Here is a 21,706-nt window from a genome sequence, read left to right as displayed (position 1 = left end):
TTTCTGTGAAGTCTGGTTTAATTCATTTGATGATGAATGTCTCCCACAAAGTTAAAAAATCCTGAAGGAGTAGAAAGAATAGGTGAGATTCTATTACTATGACTTCATTGGTTATTTTAAGGTAAGCTGACTTCAGCACATTAAATGCTCTGAAACAAAAAGGAAGGAATGAAAGAGTAATCCATGTTGTTAAAACTCATTTTTCCATGCTAGCAAGTCAAACAAATGTAAGTTTTAGGTTTCCATATTGAAATATGAAGACATACAGTCCTCATATTTTGCTATGTTGATTCTCATGTAGTTAATGCTTGAAATAAAATTACCAATATACCATGCGCAATATAATGAATTATTTCACTCTGAATTGACGCTAGGTCCTGGTGAGAAGACGGAAGAGAAGACGGAATCGCCAAGAGCCTTTCGTCACTAAATACTCATTTTAACATCAGTTTACTTTTCTCTAACAAACTAAAATGTCAATTGAATACTTTAAAGTCAAGCGGTTACCAAACAGAAAAGTTCTTTACAAATTAGTCTAATAATGTTTCTAACTGATTACAATAGATCCACTGTTTTGTTATCTCCCACCTGAGCATACTTTGGGGCAAGAAATTTGCTTACAAAGTAGATCAAAATTTTATTTCATCTCTTACAGAACCATGAACAGAAAGGATCGGAACAGAGTTTATCATTTGTAGCAGATTATTTTGGACAAATCATAAATATTTTGAAATTGAAACTAATTAACTTAATCACTATAAAAGCATTAGATGACTGTAAATCACTACTTGCAGAATGAAGCTGACAAATAATGTACAAGGATAAGGTTGAAATTTTAGTATTACTGAGAGGGAGACGATGAATGGAAAGTATTTTTTATGAATTAAACTAGTTTAGACACTAACTCATGATTCATAAGACTGTGCAACACAGCAGTTGGCCTTGTCAGGAGATAAACAGATTGAATTCCAATTAAGAACTGGATGTAATTGCACCAAATTTTTTTTAAATGTGGCAGTGCTTCTCTCATAGTATTACTCACATTTCAGTATTCAGTAACATGTGTTGTATGTATTATTTGGTATCCCTTGCCCCGGTCAAACCCTTTATGACACTTCATCTTATTTCCTAGGAGCCATAAATATGATAAAAGCTTCGTGGTTTCTGTAGAAACTGAACCTTTAGCATAAAAAACTTGAATAGAATGAGAGTATAAAACAAAAATAAATGAGGCCACTGACCTGGAGACATGTAACATTTGCACAGAAGAAGGGAGCAAATTTTCCTCCACACCTCTGTCCTTGGCATTCATCACACATCTGGTCATCCAAGACGTAGGGCTTCACTTCCACCTTAACATAGAAAAATATGAAATATGAATATAGTAACACACTCAAACATAGGTATATTTTTAATGATTGATTTATTCAATGAAATCAACTTGTGCTAAAATATTTACTACTACCAATTCATTCTATTTATAGTATATTTTTACGACATTATACCATCACTGTCACCATGATATGCCACCATTTTACAGCATGCTAGTCAGTTAAGACTGAGGGGTCAAGTATTTGTTCACTGGGTATAGTAATTAATATAGCCAGTGAGCAATTCAATATACACCTATTACACCAAAAATTCAAAGAATATGTTCCATTCAGCCTGGATTAAGATTTCATTTTAGAAAAGGAAGATTTGGGCTCATAAATTACTATTATTACATGTAACAAGTAGCATTGTTGATACTGGTAATCCAAAGGCTCACAGACACAAATGCCAGTAGGTATTAGATGCTACTGCACCTTGAAGACAAATTCTGAAGAAATAATTTAATGAAGAGGGACATGATAACAATCAAGATTTAAAACCCCACTATAAAGGTATGCCAATCTGATGAACCTCTATGGCTGTAAAGGTTTGCTTTCATATATATATATATGCAACTTCATAGCAACATAGTACATATGAAAGATGGACTCAAATGTAAAACAATGGGAAATTGATTGAAGTGGAAAAAAGAAAGTACAGAAAAACACAGAATGGCTAATAAGAACTGAAAAATTATACAACAAAACAGAGGAGAAAAGTAAAAAAATCAATGCTTAACACTCAATAGGGCAGAAATATGGAACAGTGGCATAATCAAAATAAAGCTAACGAGGTAAGTACTGGAAAGGAGTAGACAAGCACGAAAGGTGGATCATTGTAACTTCAAATGAATCAAGCAAACAACCCAACAGAGAAAGCAACTACAAATGGGAAAGAGAATGCCAAAAATGTTCGAAGTCAATCATTTTGGCTAGGGAGAAATAAGATTTCACGATGGATACATTTCTGGCATTGACATCTATTCCTGGAGTGTGAAAATGCATTTATTGCTTTCACAGACAAAAAGGTACCTATCATTGTAATTTGTTAAAAATGACATCCAACACAATGTAAAAATGACTTCATATGACTACATACCCAGTACAATTTATCTACAATCTATTTATTTTTAAGAAACCTATAAACCGTCCACAGGGATTAGCTTATATATTTACCACCAAGTGAAATAACATATGAGGAGAAAAAATTGAAGAAGTGTCTTATCCTTACATTGCAATTTATTGATGCTTGTAGCTTACTGTGACCAAGGAAATGGTTGGGTTGGCTAGGACATCTACGCTAAAAATATTGGCAGTATTGGGGGAGAAACTAGAATAGATCATCAACAGGAATACACCACCTTGCGCTACCATATTCCACTCCTCTCTGATTTGATACCTCAACATTTTTTTCACCACCAGAAACTTATACTTATTGCCTGGTGGTAATTGCTCAAAATTAGTTTTCATCATGGAAGGATTCATTACTGAATGCAAATTAATCAAATTCTAAGTGGATTAGGGAAGAATTCAGGAGGGATAAATTACAATTCATGTACAATATTTTCTGCATAATTTGCTGCATGGAAGAGGGAGAGTGGAGGTAGGCTGGACAACCTGCCATGGCAAGGGAGGGGAAAGGTGGAGGCTATAATTATCAGAGGAAAACACTTGGCTGCCTCTCATCATGCGATATCCTCATGATGGGGAATGTTACTATTCCGATACCATAGGTGTCAGCTACTTTTGTTATGATGGCAACTACGGTATTTTCATAAGGAGGGAGCAGAGTGCTGAATTAGCTGCTTGTCTGGAGCCCAACTTCTACTTTTCTCTCATGTTCTCCTAATACATACATCAAATTAAATTCAATAGTTTCATAATGGCAAGCTCTCTTTACACCGATTAAAAAACTCTCATCAAGACTTTCAATTAGCACATCAAAGAGGATGTTAACTAATAAAACATTTTTATGACTTTTTGAATTGCTGAAATAACATGGTGAATACATTAAGTAAGTTCGCTGGTTTAATACAGTACATCTTTAAATGTTATAAAGACAAGACAAGATGGCTGTGTTTATTTCTGGATGAATACCTTTTTTTAATATATAAATATCTGAAGGTACAAAATTATTTATTTTGAAGTTTCTGAAATTTTATGTTAGCTGAAAACCTGAGGTGGACTTGCATGCCAGGTATCAAAGTGAAAACACTTGCCATTTGTGTAAATTACACTAAAAAATGTTTAAATCTCTCATATCTGAGCTGTATAAATATCTAAATTTTTCTTTCATAATCTATTAATGCTATCAGGAATCATCTCATTCCCAATCTAACGGACTTTTGTCATAAAATTCTCATACAGAAGCATCCTATAGTATACTGTATACATGCATTTCAATATGCCCTAAAGATAATTTTTGTGATCTGTATCTACAACCATTGAATGCCAATAATTTCCCTTGTAATCATAACTTCTGGCTTGTAATCATGTTTCCCAAGGGCTGAACTACCAGAGTATACAATACCACCCATGCATGAAGCAGAACATAAACCTGTGGGTGGTTTAGGAATGATTACTACTATTGGTATCCTACCAGCTAAGGGAGGTTTTGGATGGTCATAGCCTATAAAATGGCAAAATAATCCATTTCCTTACCTTTCCTAACAAAACACAAACTGACATCTGACACTCCATCCTGACCCTCTTCAATTCCACATACTTCCTTCTTCCTTTAATTCCATCCAACATTTCTGCCCTATTCCTTCCCCTTATTTGCTTGCCTAACATTCTCCTCCTCTTCTCTATCACAGTCTTCAACATTCAATCACCAATCAAAATGCTCTGCATCCAACTTTCCCACCTCCTTGAATTTCTCCCAATATTACATTTTTCTCCCTCATCACACGGAGCACTTCCTCATTTGTTTCCCTTTATGTCCATTTCACTATTTCAATCCTTCATTACACTCACATTTCAAGACCTCCAATCTATGCTTTTGTCTTACTTCAAATACCATATTTCCACGCCATAAAAAATCACACTCAAAATTAAAGTTTAAAAAAGTCATTTCTTAACACATTTTCACCAGAAGAGGATAAGCACAACTTAAAAAATGAACTTTTTTACCAATTGAACGGAACAATACATTACTCAGAATTGACTTTCACCATCCTCTGCCCAACAGCCTAAATGCTATTAATCAGTATAAATTACATTCTAGTGTATGTTTCACTCACCCGCTTGTCAATGTCACCATGTTGCAGTTGAACAAAGCGAGCACTTATAGCAGCTATGTAACTTTGTTGATTACTAAAAGCTACACGCCCTGCTCCCTTTGGATACTTCAATTCTGGGTCAGTGTCAATACCAGCATAGCATACTCCTCCATAGAGCCGATCCATGATCATTGCAAGTTCAACTGAAGATATCAAAGAGAGATGACAAAAGATTAGAACGATTAGTTAAAGTTAGAAAGAACACTGGAGACTATGACACAGCATCAACGCATTTTGCCAGAACATTTTAACTCCAAGCTGATCTTCTTGGGCAACTTCTTTAAAGCCAGCCCAAATAAATAAGACCTCCCCAAGTGGTATACCCATTTTCAAGGTGTATTCAATGATTTAAAAAAAATAGGGGAAAGATGTTTCAATGTAGCAAAGTACATAGGACAATTTATTTTTATAAAAACTTTATAAAAGCACATGTTAGGTAAAGAATAAAAATTTATCTTTTCCAATTTATTTTATTATAGCTTAATCTCCTAAGTATTAATAAGAAGAGAATAACTGGGTTCCCTTTTCACATTGCTTTTGGAAAAAATATATTGCTGCTTATATTAGTCTGTATCATCAGCTGATAGGCCAACCAAATGAAAGGGCTAATCTTTCCTTAGCTTTTTCAAAAAATGAATCTAATTACACCTGAATATTAACATACTCCCAAGAATAGCAAATTCTAGGTTTTTTTATATCACCTTGTTAAGGATCTATTCAGTGCTGAAGAGTTGAATCAAATGGAAATAGTATCCATTCTGTGATAAAGGTATATGCATTCAAGACAATCTCAATGCCATAATCAATTACTCAGTCATAGATCGCTAGAATCAGTCAGGAGTTGTGGTCATCAGTAAGTAGGTTAGTGGATGGATTTGGAAAATAAACAATGAATGAAATAAACATATGCAAAGAAAAATTAGAAATGTTAAAGATAAATTTATTTTCAATTTTCAAAGCATTAATTTAGATAGAGATATATTATGCTATACAACTAATAGTAAATTATTCAATTTTAATGTTAATTTCCTATTATTTAATCAAAGTTCAACAGAAAGGTAAAGTTGAATTTATTTTATTTATGAAGACTAGGGACAAGAGGATTAAGTCGATAAAACAATCAATTTTGTTTTTTCTAGCTCTTGAATAAATGTTAAAGTCATGGAAAGCAAATAATGGTTTTAGAAAATAATTAAGTTTTTTAAAAAAAATAATGAATTTATATTTTCAAAGGAATGACTTGTAAGGCGTAAAGATAGAAAAACAACAGCTAAATAGTTTACCCAAGTATACGTTGATTGTTCAGCCATGAAATTCATTACAATATTTAGGTTATTTCCATGATCGTCACTAATAATTTTCCCACAAATTAAACTTTTTCAATTCTCCACAATCTGCTCAATATCATATTCCCTTATGTCAGTTCAACTTGCTTTTCCCAAATGATGAGGCAAAAAATGAGGAGGGAAAATAGCTGATACATGACATGCCATAAAAATGCAGAAAATTTTCTCTTAAATCAGGTAGGATGATGAGGGAATATTAAATGATCCAACTTAAGAAAATTTTTGTGATTAATTAGATTAACCTGGTCAGTTTGAAATTTTTCTGCAATATGTCTTGACCATAATTAATATACGATAGTTTTCAATAAAATATGACACCTAAAAGGACATCGATGTTATGACAGTTATACAGAATTTAAAAGAGGTATGTCACTAACCAGCCTTCAAAGGACGAGGTACTCCACCCACAAATACAGTCTTGCGGGGATCCAATGGCATTGAAGCATCCAGAACAAAATCAGCATCTGATAGACGCCAAGGACGTATTTGGACTGGCTTATCCTTTATAGTTGGAGATGATACACATAGATACAGCTTGTCTTCATCCTGGATGCATGCATCAATTAACTGCTGGACTGAGCTCTCATCCTGCAAATAAAATTGGCTTGATTGGTCAATGATAATCACTGAAAAATAATTAACTGCATGCACATGATATGACCACATTTCGAAAGTTAATAGTAGAAAAAACTGAGAGTGATGAATAAAAATAAAAAAATACCCCTCCCTGGCAACTTTCAGTCTCTAGTTAGGCCATGGCTGACGCAGTTAGTTTGACAGCCATAAAAAAGTAGAGGTGGATGTCTTTTTTCTAGGGTGACACTGATATATGCTGGCTACCAACATAACCAAACTACATACTGCTATCAGTTAGAGGTTAGTTTGAACTAATGCTATAGGCATATAAACAAATAAGCAAACAAAAAAGTGGTAAAACAAAATCTGCACAGCTGCTTTGGTTATTGTCTGAAAGGCCATTGGCTATGAATGAGTATGGAAAGATGGACAGAAGAGAAAGACCATGCAAATTTATCTACCAATTAAATATCTCAATTACTCCTTAATTTATAAGGCCCAATAACAGTGACACTAAAAGCCCCTTGGCATTACTTAGCAGCAGTAGCTGATATTTTATATTCAAGAGCATGTGTCAAGCAATAACAGGCTATTGCTTCATAATTGAAAATAAAAAATGAAACAAAACCCAAATTTTAAATTGAAATTACAATCATATATGCTGTTACTATTAAAATACACTAAAGATCAATTCCTAAGGAAAGGGCAATCTCTATCTCTATCCTACACAAACTGTGAAAAACATTTAAGTGAATCGTGGGTAGAGGAAATACGGGGTGGCTACTAATTTCATGGATTCCCTTTCTTAATGAATATGGCATCCTTTTTACTAATTTGTCTCATGGGTGTTTGACATCTGATTAAGGCAATTTTATGTGGACCATCCCACATGGCTTGGCAATTCATTGGTATAACTGAAATAAGTCAAACTATAGTTTTGTTTTTTCTCAAGGCCTGCATGAATGATGGACTATGGAAAACATAAATCTAATCTTACAACTAAAGGGAAAATTATAGTCATCAGTAACACCCATTGTTATTTTCTCAATTCAAATGAGATCCCTTCCACATGTATTAATTATCAAAACTAGAAAAAATGCAAGCAAAAGAATTTGTTCCACAAACAAAAAGGAACATGGCTATTATGACCTAAAATAAGTAGTTAAGAATGAAATATTGGTTTGAATGGATTAGTATTGTGCCAACAGCTCACCTGAAACAGCAGGAATGCATAGCCTTTGGGTGGAAAGTAAGACTTGCTCTCAGCTTTGTGTGGCCAATCAACAACCAGAGGGCCAAAGCGGCGAAAGCTTGCTGTTATCTCATCTGCAAGAGGATAAAACAACTAGTTAAGTACAAATGTTCATTGTATTTCTATAAAAACTAAGAAAAGATCACAGACGGAAATTGAAAGTGTATTTGTGAGTCTTGATTCTTTTGTGCATGAGATATAATAACACTATTACAAGATATCCATTTGCCCTTCCTAAATAACTTCCTCACTGCAAACAACACAAAATTAACAGTACAACTTCAAGGAAATTATGGATGTCCATATTAAAAAATTACTTTCATTTTCCATAATTTTACTGATATGTGGCAAAATGAATTCCACAGCACCATACCATACATATAAATATCAACAACATAGTTTTATTTAACACAGTCGTCCTAATGTCCCATTTACTTTCAACACATATCACTACCGAGTAAAGTAAAAGCTCCATAGTTCAGTTAATGAAAAATGAAAATATTGTTCAATGAAACCTGAAGTTGAATCCAATATATTCTATTCTGCAGGGTGCAGCAACATTACTTCCTTTTTTAAAGGGGGTTTTGATTTAGAAGAAAGGAAGTTATACGGCTGCACCCTGTATTAAAAATTCATTTTCAAACCTATAATTAAAGGTAAAAATACAAATTACATTATACTTCTGAATTCTTTTGGCATTTTGCGATAACATGATGCAAGTCATTTGGAACAAAACTTCCTCTAACCATGAATTTTACTTGTTTTTAACAACTCCTTATGAATTCAAATAAAGTTAATCAGTCACTAGAAATCAAAGACAAGAAACATCTATTTATATGAATTAGAATTCTAATACATTTTATTATGATCCTGACATTCAATAAAAATGTATTTGTTTACTTTTATCCATAAACTATAAATTATTAATCCTGATCTCCACAGGAAGTTCCTACAAGAGCATATCATGTACGTAATGAGGAGAAGAGTAATTTTTACTCATGTACCTAATACATGAAGACATAAATTAGAAACAAAATTTATCTTGGGCTTGTAAACAAAGGGGCTAAGTCCAGATAAATATACTTTTTCAACTTTATTAATTCACTCTTAATCTTAAGTTTACCTTCATCAATGTCTGGAGGCAATCCACCAACAAACACCTTCCGAGAGTATCGCTCGCCAGCTTCCGAGCCCTGGCTGTGTGGCGAAGAGCGAGATGGGGAGCCAAGTGGAGGGGGTGGGGCTGGGGGTGGCTGTGCCACTGAGGATGATGGCACCTGTACTTGCACCTGAAAATGAGAGGAGAAGGCCAATAAAATCATAAATGACCACCTATAATGGGAAAAATGAAAGCAGACCAACTACGCAGCCATGCAAATCTAGCCTCTTAATGCCTGGAATATTCTTGACAAATTGGGTTGTCCTTCATTCGCATGTATTTAAGGGTAGCACAAATACAACCAAATGAGATACACCTCGAAATAAATCAGACTGAGAAAGTAATGGGTGAAGGCAGTTGAAGAGACTGAAGCCAAAGAATAGGAGAAGATTCTGGTACAGAAGAGCATGCATGAAACAACCCATGAATATGGCAAGAGTTGAAAGAAGTGCACAAAATATGTAATGCAATTTGGAGGAAACCAGTGTAAAGGAATACGTTTCCTGAGAGAACTTAGATGAGAATTTTTCTCTCTGCCTTTTCAAAAAGGGGATGGTGTGAAGGGCATTAAGTAAAAAATAATTCAGGAGTCAGTTTCTCTCCATGTGCTATATTACCCCAAAAATATCTAGTTATATGAAAATAACAAATCTTAGCAACAAGTAGTTATTTTCTGAGATTTGTCCAGATTTGAACCCAAATCCATCAGAGAAAAACTTAATCCTGTTTTCAATCAGCTAACATGCCACCATTAGTATTTTAAAGTGGGAATAAATACTTTTTTGCAATACTCTCCACATGTTTATCTGGCTTTTTATTATTTGAGAACTACAGAGAAAAGTATGATAAGGTCAATTTTTAATTTTTTCAGATTATGAAATCTTCTTTTGGATTGAAGGGAGTACTTTTAGATGGGGACGTTAAATTTAATAAAAATACAGTAAATGCAAATAGAGGCAGTTTAGGAATAGCCATGCAGAGAAATGACTTGACAACTTAAAACTTGAAATTAGACTCATGCATGAATTCTAGTATTTTGAAATCTGGGAGGAGTGGGGAAACATAAATGATGCTTCCTCATTGGTTATTACCTTCGATTCAATTCCTATTCATTACAAAAAATGTATTTGTCATCCACCACCGAGGCTAATGGCTGGTTTTGCAAAAATAAACCAGTGTTTAAATATTTATCTACATGAGCACCAAAACAATAATAGAAATAAGTATGACCAATGAAAATGTAGAGGAGCCACAGCCCTCTCCTTCAGACCCTCCCACTTGGGGTACATGGAATAATAGAATTCTTCCCCTGAGATCCTCTGGTAATATTAGAGGACATTGAACATCACTGATATTTTTATTGCCAATCTACAGGTGTGTCTCAAGGTATCTTCATCTAGTGAGGGGAGGTGGCAAAGCCAAATGAAATCATGCAATCAAACACACATATATGAGATTCAAACAAGAAAATTTAGTAAGCTAGCCATACTAACCCTCACCTGCTGTGGCGACGGCGCCTGCTGGGATGCCTGCGGGGGAGGTGGAGGATGGTGGTGGTGGTGGTGATGCTGGTGGGCGTGGGGGTGGTGTGGGTGGTGATGGGCATGGGGGTGGTGGGCATGGGGGTGAAGGGGTCCTCCACCCCCTCCACCACCCCCGTGGTGCTGCCCCCCAGGGCCACCATGGTGTGGTGGGGGTGGGGGCTGCGATGCCGGGTGGTTGGGCCCCTGCTGCGGTGAGTGGCCATGGAGGACATGGCCTGGGCCACCCCCTCCACCATCCATTGGGTGCGGGGGACCTCCACCCCCCGTCTCCTCAAGCAGCCCACCCCCTCCAGTTTCATCTAATCCCGGGAAGAAGGGTGACTTCCCTGGAAGGCAAACGATGGAATATTTTGGTCAAGTCTAATTCATAAAATAATATGAAAACCAAAAACTGGATTGGAATGGTGGGCTCCATATCATAATATAACCGGTCATCTCAAACTAGAATGAACCAACCTATCACAACCAGCCTACCAAATATCATTCACATTTCACAGTCTGGCCTCGGAAAAAAATATTTTACCCAACTGAAAAATGACATTAACAGCAAGTCATTAACCAGTCAAGATACCACTGAATTATGAGAAGTGTATGCAGAATTATGAAGTATGCAGCCATTTATGACAATGGACAGTCATGTGAAGCATATTATTCATATGGCATATAATAATGAGATATCTTAGTTGAACAACTTATTAATAGCACAAAATATATTCATGAGAAGCATAACTTTGAAATGTCACTGTTATGCACTACTTATTTACCAGAAGTCAATGATGAGCAAGAAATGGTTGGTTATGAGGGAAAATACTGATGGGGTGGCTAGTAGTTTTTGCTGGCATCCTATCACTCTTAAATTCCAAAAATTAAACATCTGGCTATAGAACTACACTAAAGAATAACAATTTACTCCTGAGGAGGTGGATATTTGAATGGCATGCTTATCCCTATTAGAGTTTAAAGGAATATTGCACTTCAAGATTAGTGCTCTTATCTGTTAGAGATACATTTAGCCTTGGGACTTTCGGTGCATTTTTTATGAGTGAGAGAACACCAAATTAATGATAGTTTGTGTTGTATGAGCTACTTTTCAATTATCCCCCCATCCATTACATTTTATTTAGCCTGAAATACTCCTGTAAAATGAAAAAATACTCATGATAAATTTTGCTGCCAAATATGATGCCTCATTTTCTATTATGGAATTGAATCCAAGAAGCAAAGAATTCCTTAAATAGATTCTGGATACAGCAATGACAACTGCTGCATTCCAGAAAATAGCTGAACATTTTAATTGTTGGGAGATTTTAAATCAAGTACTCTGCATAGATTAGTGGACGGTGATAGTTTTGAATTGTTAGCTAACAATGATAATCTTAAATAAGCTCTTATTTTTACACACAAAATTACATATTTTCACAATCCCTTATTATTTGAATGCCCGTAAATAATTACCACGCAAATTCAAGTATAATATTTATGGTAACTCAAATGAAACCAACCACAGCATACATCAAAGTAGCACGCACCTATAAGCAAATAAATTGAACAGATTTTGAGTCGCACAGAAATCACAAGAACAAATTCCTAACCTTTCCTTAATGAGAAAAATGACTACATGCCCACAGCATGAAATAGCAATGAATAGACACGCAACACATTATATGCATTGAGGGCACCTGGTAAATATTTTCAGTGACCACAAAATTATAGTGGTCTGTGAATGTGTTAAACCTATGAGTAACCATTAAGAGAGACCAGAATTTTGAGCTTTTAAAGAATTGACTTTGGTACAATAGGCTAGGTGTAGATATACATAATAGAGCAGGGCTTATAGAATAGTATGCTGAGAATTGGATTTAAAGCAAGCTTATCTTTTTGTTCATCAAAATAGCCAGAGACAAATAACTGTGGTGTTGCTGAGCATCCCCCTCCCCCACCAGGATTGCTGATGTGATGGATTGGAGAGAAGCACTTGATGAGGAAGGAGAAGATAAAAGTGGGAGGGACAGCAGGTGGATTGGAATGGGCTGGGGGGAGGAGAAGTCGATGCAGGGGAATGAGGATATCCTGCCACAGCCACTCTCGGGGTCATTGGGAGTGGGGGGGAGGGAGACAGGGGTGGGGTGGAGGAAAGCAGAGGGGAGAGAGATGATAAATGAGAACAGTCCCTAAGCCACCACCACAAATATATGAGGGTTCAAAGTTACCCTGCCACAGTTTAAAGAGTTCAGATCAGTGTTTATCAATGGGAGGTTATATTTTGGGCAAGCTTTATATTCCTCTTCTGGTAACCTGGCTGCATTGCCAGGGTAGAATAATAATAATATCTTAACTGCTGCACACTATTTATAGTAAGTTATAGCAACAGAAGAGAAGGGAATTTCTTTCAGTAACTAAAAATTTCTTTTATTACCCTTGTGCATACTCTGGTTACCGCTGAAAACCAAATATCACTTAAATGGTTGAGTGTCTAAGCACTTATATACTGTAACTGTAACACCTGGTTTATTAAATTATTTCTGGTTCAAAATCCAATAAGTATACCCTATACATTATATTGATTAATCAAAGTCAATTTTAATTTAAGAGCAGAACAAAAGCAAAAGGCAACTTTAATCAACATTAGCCATAAGGGTCATAGAGTCTCTGTTCAACATAACTTTTCAACCAACCTTCAAGTTTTTTATTGTAGGGTGTTTACGGTTGTTTATTGTAGGGGGCTTTTAATTGTTTATTGTAGGGTCCATGTTGTGCATACAAAGAATTGTGGTGAATTGAATTCTGTTTATTCACTTAGCCAATACTATTGCATGGGACCTGTTACTAATTCCCATGACAGTTAAAAATCAATCATTATTGGCAGTGAGGACATTTCATTTCCCTGCAGTGCTGTTTCCTAGACAGTTTTGATACCCAGAAACTCATACACTTGGGATTCATAAGGGGCTATAATCACCACCTGATCCTCAGAACTTTCAGCCAGTAGCCAAATGCCACTGAATGTTATCATATGGATGTGATGTAAAACTAAAATTAATGTTTTTATAATTTGTTTCATACTTTAAATTAGGTGAAATTGATTGTAATATAACTGCATTAGTAGTAGTTTTTATGAGAAGCAACCTACAGCTAAGGTCATTTGTGCCATTAGGGATGGATGGGAAAGGAAGGGTGGAGAGAAACCCAGCATTCGAAGTAGCTTACTCTCGTCGAAAGGTGCCAAGGGGTCTGCAGCTTAACGTCCCATCTGACGGACATTGTACTTACTCTAAGTGCTCTCCACAGAGCACCTCAAGTAGGGATCGGGATACCACTGAAAAATATTTGTTGTCTCCAGGATTTGAACCCGGGCCCTCTTGGTGGGAAGCCTGTACGTTAAATATAATTACATAAATCATCTTTGAGTACATAATGAAGCAGAGCTCATGGACGTAATGACCCTAGCAATAAGTGATAAAGAACAAGGGCAGCGGATTATTTGTATGATGGAATTATAAATAGTGAAACCCTGGACGCCTTTCATTAAAAATAACATCTAGAATGACAAACAGTTCAGGTTTTTTCTTCAACATATTTCCTTCTTAAATCTAGGTAATTTTGCAAATCCTGATAATGATATATGGAAGACTTCATCAGCAACCCTATTTAATGACTGCTCTTGATGCATCTACAATCTTATAATTTTGCTGGCCTAAAATGTAAGCCATATCCAATACATATACCCATGAGTTTTATCGAAATAAATATCGAAAATACATCCTTGCCAGGTCAATCTTTAATTGAATGCCAATAAAACTTGGAAAACTATTTTTATTTTAGGTGCAGTACATTGTATAAATGAGTAAATAAACATACCATGAAGCTGAGCCAGAGACTGCAAGGCATTGGTGTTACAGTTGATAAATCCTGGAAGGAGAAAAGTGATGTCAGAACAACTCTTTTCATATACAAGCAGTGTATATATGCATAATTTAATAGGCTAAAAAAACAGTTTAAAATACTTAATACACTGCAACCTTTACATAAAACAAACCCTTAAACAATGAATACAATACGCATTACAAAAATTCTACATTGCTAATCAATTACAGCACCCTCAGTATTATTTAAAAACAGACAAACAGATGTATATTACCAAAAAGACCTACAGTAATCAACTCAGAGGTTAGTCTGAAAGGTGAGGATCTCATCTATCGTTATGCCCAATGGCATGTGAAATTCACACATTAGTATAGTGGCAGAGGCAATATCTTTTCATGAGCCACCTGAGGATTCCCACAATAACTAGGGCTATTTACAAATCACACAGCTTGGGAAAAGCTGAGGGTGCCCAGAGGCATCACTAAAGCCCAGCACACTATGTACGTACTGGAATACCAAGGCACATTTCAAGGTAAACATTCATTTCATCAATATTTGTGCATGCAGTGATGTTAAAGTTTTACTTTGAAAATGTGAAAAAAGAAAATGTATATTAAATTGCAATGGTATAAAAAACTGCATATGCCTTTGAAGATATGTTTAAAAACAAAAGCTTACTAATAACACTTTTTTGAAAACTGGGAAACAAGGAAAACCTTGAAAAATTCCCATTTTAAATAACTGCCGATAAAGCAATGAATCCCATCAATAACAAATTAAAATAATTGTATTTTGAAGAATAATGGATTGACATCTTAACTTGTGTAAAAGAAGGTTGGACATAGAGATGAGTCAGGATACTTTTAAGTCAGCAAGTGGAGGAATATGTTCCAAAAGTAATTTGATAGTAACTGGGTTTGCACTGAGCAAGGTGCCATGACAGAAAATACTGAATAAAGCGCAACAAGTCATCCTTTGAAAACATCTAAGAAGAACTAACAACATCTAAGAATTCAGAGCAACTACAAATAAGTCGGAATGAAACAATTTTGTCAAGATAAAAGATGTACCCTTAGGATGATGGGGCATGATATTTGGTGTAAGCATTGATTTTAATGCCATGAGATTATTGATGAATGAATGAACTCAAGTGGACTACAAGGAAAAACTGAACTCCCTTTATGGATTGAACTTACAGTTCACTAATAAGACTCATGCTGGATGTTAAGATGGTGAAAATCTGATCATAGAGTCATTCAATTGTCTTGATGGACTTCAGGCAGGCAAGTCGCAAAGGGGCTACGGCATGAATACACTAGATGCACCGCATGAGAGGGATTAATATATAGCGTGTTGCGCATAACATCATGGATGCAGCTAACTTTAGGCTGACTGAGCAGTCTGGCAAACAACCAAGAAAAGTAAAAAAAGAACCAGAAAAGTCACTCACCTGCCCTCATTCCCATATAGACTAAACCTTGGTTTTCTGGCTAACTTTGACCATTCAAGGTTTATGATATCCCCCCACCCCCCTATACACATCCCCACATATGTTGGGGTGGCAAATAATTATTTGCTCATGGCCTGCAAAGCAACTTGGTGGCAGCCTGCTTTACGTAGTTTGGCGAATAGCAAGATTGCTGTTTAACTTGTAGGTTTGTTGCACCAAAAATTGCTGAGGAAAATCACAATCTAAATTCATACAATGTTCACACATTGGGGCCAGCTAGTATTACAACAGGTTTCCTCTGAGGGCCCGGGTTCGAGACCCGGCGGTGGGAGAGTTTCTTTAGTGGTATCGCGATTTCAACCTGGTGAGCTAAGTGGAGAGCATCTCAAGTGGAGTACACCGTACGTCGGATGAGACGTTAAATTGTGGCCCCTTTTGCGCCTCACGTCATGTTTGGGCTAATGCCGACGCTGGATTTTCCTCCTCCCTTCCTCAATCCCTGAACATCGTAACTTCACCCACCTATTCCTAACGGCGCAAATGACTACCGCCTGTCCTAAAAACTAATACTGCTGCAATATTGTTCCCTCCACGGGTGATGGATCACCATCGTTCGATCGAACGTTGCCCGCAAACTAAAGCCACTACGAAGGCACGCCTTAAGGGTCACCCCTACACTCTCGGGTCCCACGTCAACACAAATTTCTCGAGGCCTTTCTCTCCATCGGCATGCACTCCTGCCAGCGGGATGGAATTCCAGTCAGATTTGACGGGTGCGAGCAAGGTACGAGCCCGGTCGACAAAAGTTGACGCATGACAGCGAACATTTACAGGAAAATACAACCGAACAAAGTTCGCGTAGAGAACTTGGGAATATTTCTCTGCTCCGGAGTATCTGGTAAATAAATTCGAGGCGAAAATATTGCCCGACAACTTATTTCCACGCAATATTTAAATCTTGCCAGAAAAACGAGGGCACTTTCCCCAGTGGATTAACAAAAGTTGCCCTATCTCCATTTCAGGAAATTCGTAACACTAGTTAATTTACGAATGCACTATCCAAGTGTACTTCGCCAATTTTCCGTGAAATCAAACAAGTGAGCAGTTCAAAAATAGCGCCATATAAGAACCTCAGAAATTACATTACTTGGCAGTTATCGAAAAACATCGGAACATAAACATCGCATGCTAATAGGCTTATATATTTTCAATTCGAGTACTTAGTAATGCCAAAGGATAAATGACCTCAGCCATTGAGGCACCAAAAAATTAAATTAAATTAAGCTGGTTTATCACAATGAAGGCGGCCAATGTTCGTCCTTGGATCCAAAGTTTCAGCGCATGCGCGCCCGAAGACACAACGCGGAAGCATGAGACAACACGCATTATATTAGGCAAACGAAAAAAAAACAAATCAGAGAGAATAAAACTGTGTAGCTGTCACAACCCAGTCTTAGAAGCATTGAAGGGGCAAAGAACCGAAGAGAGACAATAAAAGTGGCACAATTTGACAATAATAAAAAAATTGCAATGGTGAACTAGTGAATACGTAAGCACATATTGGAAGGACGAGCATGGATAAGCTACTCGAGGAGCGGTCAAAGAATTACCCCAGTGTGTTTATCTCTTATCGCGGTTTCTTTTCCGAATCCCTTCAGAAAAGAAATCAAAAGCACTGTAAGAGATAAGCTGACCGCGCAATTTCAAGTCAGAACAGCTGAGTGAATGAGAGAGGAAAACGACCAAAACAAAAGATCGAGGATGAATGACATCAAACAGTCGAAGGAAGACGTCAACAATGCCAAGCTCCATGTGTGGCGAGTTGGGAACATACTGGGGGCCAGCGTACCAATCGTATAAGTCGTGATTACGAAGATCAGCTGTCTCAGAGAGCTCACGCCCATTTACCGGATTTTTTCGGAAAGTTCGGATATTTTCGATGCACGGGTAGGAGGAGGGGAGGGCACTTAGGCATGTCTTCGGGAAGTCCTGGATACGCAGAACCCACCGCAACCGCTTCAGAAGAGCGATTAGGTGGTGACACGTGCACGCATCGGTTACCACACCGAGGAACCGGGTCTGTGCTGAGTCAAGGGAGGGGAGGGGAGTGGGGAGGGAGCCAGAGGTCGTCCACCCCCCCCTACTCTCACCTTCCTCCACCCATGGCGAGGGCGCCGTTCGGAGCGCGCGGAACATTGCAGGAGACCGCTGGTCGACGACGTGGAGAGGCCGAGGACACCCCAGAGGTGAAAGAGACGGTGCACGCGGTCGCGCGCTGCGGCGTCGTGCGGGCGGGTATACTCGAGGTGTGCGCGGACGAACTTGCGGCGTTGACGGCGGCCTCTAGGGAGGCGAATGACCTAATGGTCGACTGACTGACTTACTGACCGACCGACCGAACCGAATGCCTGACGTCGACTGTGTGTGCGAGAGAGAGAGATAGGGGGGGATGGTTGGCAGGAACGCCCTCTCGCCTTCCCCCTCCTTCCTCCCCCTCGGAGAAAGTGTGGGAGAGAAAGTGAGAGAGGAACGGGAGGGAGAGGAGGAGGAGATCGCGGGGGAGGGGGCGGGTGGAGGGAAACGGTACCGCGAAAAAAAACAACTTTGACACACCAATGGAGGAGATGGGGGACGGTTTTGAATTATTTCACGTAGCAAATTAAATTCGGTCGGTCCACAATCGAAAGCTTGATGAGTTGGGAGAGCGGTGGGTGGTACTCGGGACGATTTTGGGGATCGCTCTCCCTTTTATTTCCTTTCGTCGTCGTCATCGTCATCATGCTTACCATCATCATCAACAATTTTTCATTTTTAATTCATGAAGGTTTGGGGTCAAGCAAAGTGGCAGGAGGGCGGAGGTGGGGGATGGGGATGGTGTTGAGGGGAACCGAATAAAAAAAGCCGTCATTGTCAAAGGGTCAGCGAGGACGAGAAGTTTTATTTCTCCGCAAAAACGTGAATTAGGAGACAGTTGGGAAATTGATGGGGAGGGGGAAAAGAGAGATGGCGGGGGGGGGGGAGAAAAATATGAATAAACTCACTCCGAGGGACCGACGCAACTGATGGAATAAAATTAAATTCCGTCGTTCTGTGGGAGAACAAAGGAGCTCGCCACAAAAGGGCTTTTTGAACGGAAAATGACACTCGAGGTTAATAACGCACGCGGGGACGAGGAGGCACCGGGGGTGGGGAGAGAAAGAGGGGCCTGGTGGGAGAGAAAGAGGCGGCAGAGAAATACGGGAAGGAGCGAGTTCGCTCCGGGACGATGGGGAAGTACGAACGAGATATGCTCAAGAGCAGGAAAAGTTCCTTCCGCGAGTTACACTCCGCCCGCGGACATAGGCTCGCCACCCACAACTACGCGGCCACGTCCTCAGAGCCGATGTCGTGCCCACTTGACGGAATTAGGAGATGCACATCGGCTCCGCGAGCCGAGCGAAGGAATGTTTACACAAAACTCCCCCGGACTTATTTAAAGATCCTCCCCCCGCAAGAGGGCGATGAATTCATTCAAAGCGATGAGTCACCTTGACGTCGAGCTTATTGGACCACGTCAAAAGAAATGAATTGCATCCGTATTGAGTGGCGAAAGCGGAAATAATTCAGATCCATAAATTTCACTTGCGGATTCGCGATACGGAAAATATTCAGTTTAACGGCTGGAATTCCCGCGGCGGTAGCTTAACCGCTGCAACACGTCCAAATTCACAGTGAAACAGAAACCGACAACAAAATTATTTTTTCACCACCAATCTCTCTTGTAAGATATTTTTACATTTTTTAAAAGAGTAACAAATGAGATACAAACCAATCAGTTGTAACAAAGAGGATAATCACATAATGAACTTAAAGGAAAATTTGGTATGCTTTGGAGTGTGTCATGTTTAAGCATGATTAGGCAGGTCAATACACGGCGCTTGAGTTTTTAAAAGTTGTTTGGTCAGATTTTTAGGAGCTACTCTACTTACGTATCCACCAGACGAAAGAGAAAACTTTATGTCCACACAGACAGTGCAAACTGGACCTAACGAGTAGAAGATTTAAAATAATAAAAAACGAAATGCATCCGACCAATCGGGGACATCAGACGAGTACATTTTCACACTAGGCGTCATTCGAAATAAATTCGTTTAGCTCAGTAACGCTACTTCCATGCAGGAGTCACCGCCCTCCCTCAATCCTTGGTCACCAAGTCATACGCCAGCCTCCAATCGCTCTCACACACGCGGAAGACCAGAACGAGAAAATTTTCTCACAACAGGCTGGCAACCAACGTAGTGTCATGTGCTTGGTCGCGTGCTGGGGAAAAATTTTGCGTTTCTCACTCCGTACAAAGAATATCACAGTAGCCAGCCAGAGCCGAGCTTTCCAGTGACAGCAGCAGGAACGTGAATTTTACGAATGGAGAATGTTCACCTTCCGCTACTTCCTCATCATTACCAAAGAAAATTACAAAAGTTATACTTTTCGATCTATATCGAATGAACAGAATCGCACAATTCAAAGTTATATACTCTTGCTGAAGCACTATCGCGGCCAATGAGTCGACATCCTTACAGCAAACGAATCCATTCTTGGGTACCGACGGAGACATTCGAAACAAGTAAAATAAAAATGTTTCAGCAAAGTAAATAAAAAGTTTGCAGAAAGATAAAAACGGCTAGACGTGAGGTTATACGCTCGGTTAACACATTACAGCACCAATTTAGAAGTGAAATGTATTACCACAAGAAAAAGGAGTACTGGGAAATAGGCCAACAAATATTAATCTGCTCGAGTGATGCCATTGCTAGCAAGCACTAAATCATACAAGTATAAACATTAAGGGCGAAGGAAGCGTCCGAGATTGCAGTCGCTTTCTCTAGCCGTAAACATTACACACCTACTACTCCATCCCAATTCAAGACTGGAGGATCACATTCAGAGAGTTCTCGTATTTTCTGAATCATATAATAATAATTAGATCAACGAAAGGAAATATGCCAAGTGCAGCCTCCGATCCACCATGTTATGCTCCCCTTTGATGATTTAATCTCACGAAAATAAAAGGAGGCCATGAATTTATACGTAAGAGGAAGAGAAACGATGAATGTGAATTTTCACCATCTGCGCCCTAACACCCATAAAATACTCATACTGACAGTTGCCATAAGAAAAATACTACTCGGAGAGAGGGATGCCCTGCTTGGTTGGTTGCTGCTTACGACGCCGTTAAGTTTCCCATCTCCTGCGGTGTTTCCTTCGCGGAGGCTATTATTTGGATTTATGTCCCCGCCCCACATGCGAAATACAAGTCGGCATTGGATGAAGGATTCTCCAGCCAAAGACATGCTTGCAGAAAAGGCATACATTGAATTGTCTCAAGTTTAACTTCTTTGAAGGTCGAGTAGATTCATGACAAGGAAGTTTGAGGTACTTTTCCACAAAATTTAATGACAATAATAGTTTCGTCGTTACTTGGTACCCTCTTGTACTCCTTTCTTTTTTTTCAGATAAAAAAAATAATTTGAATAACTTCGCTAACCGGTCAGGAGCATGGTTTGAACTTGCTGAAAAGTCTATTTTCGCAGAGTCAGGGGTGTAGTTTGAGTGCGTGAAGGTGTACTAGTACCACGAATTAACCCCGCAGGACGAAGCGCTTTCGATCAGAATTTCGTCTTCTTTTTCGCATGCATCAACTATAATCAATCACTACAGCTAAATGTGTACAACTGATTCGCTGAAATGGTCAAACAGGCTCCTCACCATCATTACAGGCCTTTTAAAGTTAGCAGCAAAGAGGAGATCGTTAAATGAGCAAATGGATAAAATTTTTCAAATATACTTCTCACGAAGAATAACTAAAACCATACCATACATTTTTC

At 38.4% G+C, this 21,706-nt stretch overlaps 1 protein-coding gene across 3 annotated transcripts in view; it reads right to left on the bottom strand.

Annotated features, from left to right (window-relative positions):
• Nucleotides 1-21,706, bottom strand: part of orb2 (cytoplasmic polyadenylation element-binding protein orb2) — a 513,070-nt gene that overhangs the window by 1,337 nt on the left and 490,027 nt on the right. The window contains exons 1-8 of one of the 3 annotated variants that reach the window (XM_071592300.1): nt 17,993-18,080; nt 14,387-14,437; nt 10,478-10,854; nt 8,949-9,114; nt 7,787-7,899; nt 6,375-6,585; nt 4,613-4,794; nt 1,242-1,352 (exon numbers count right to left, since the gene is read on the bottom strand). In XM_071592300.1, the coding sequence (XP_071448401.1) occupies nt 1,242-1,352; nt 4,613-4,794; nt 6,375-6,585; nt 7,787-7,899; nt 8,949-9,114; nt 10,478-10,854; nt 14,387-14,437; nt 17,993-18,038 (1,257 nt within the window). In that variant the 5' untranslated portion in view covers nt 18,039-18,080. Of the gene's footprint in view, nt 1-1,241; nt 1,353-4,612; nt 4,795-6,374; nt 6,586-7,786; nt 7,900-8,948; nt 9,115-10,477; nt 10,855-14,386; nt 14,438-17,992; nt 18,081-21,706 lie in introns of those variants that run through there. The other 2 variants (XM_071592298.1, XM_071592299.1) reach the window with 2 other exon arrangements.

This window comes from Hetaerina americana, unplaced genomic scaffold (genome assembly GCF_022747635.1).
Source record: "Hetaerina americana unplaced genomic scaffold, ioHetAmer1.1.p SCAF_5, whole genome shotgun sequence".
Lineage (NCBI taxonomy): Eukaryota > Metazoa > Arthropoda > Insecta > Odonata > Calopterygidae > Hetaerina > Hetaerina americana.
Note: the sequence above shows the minus strand (reverse complement) of the source record. Positions and strands in the feature narration are given on the sequence as shown.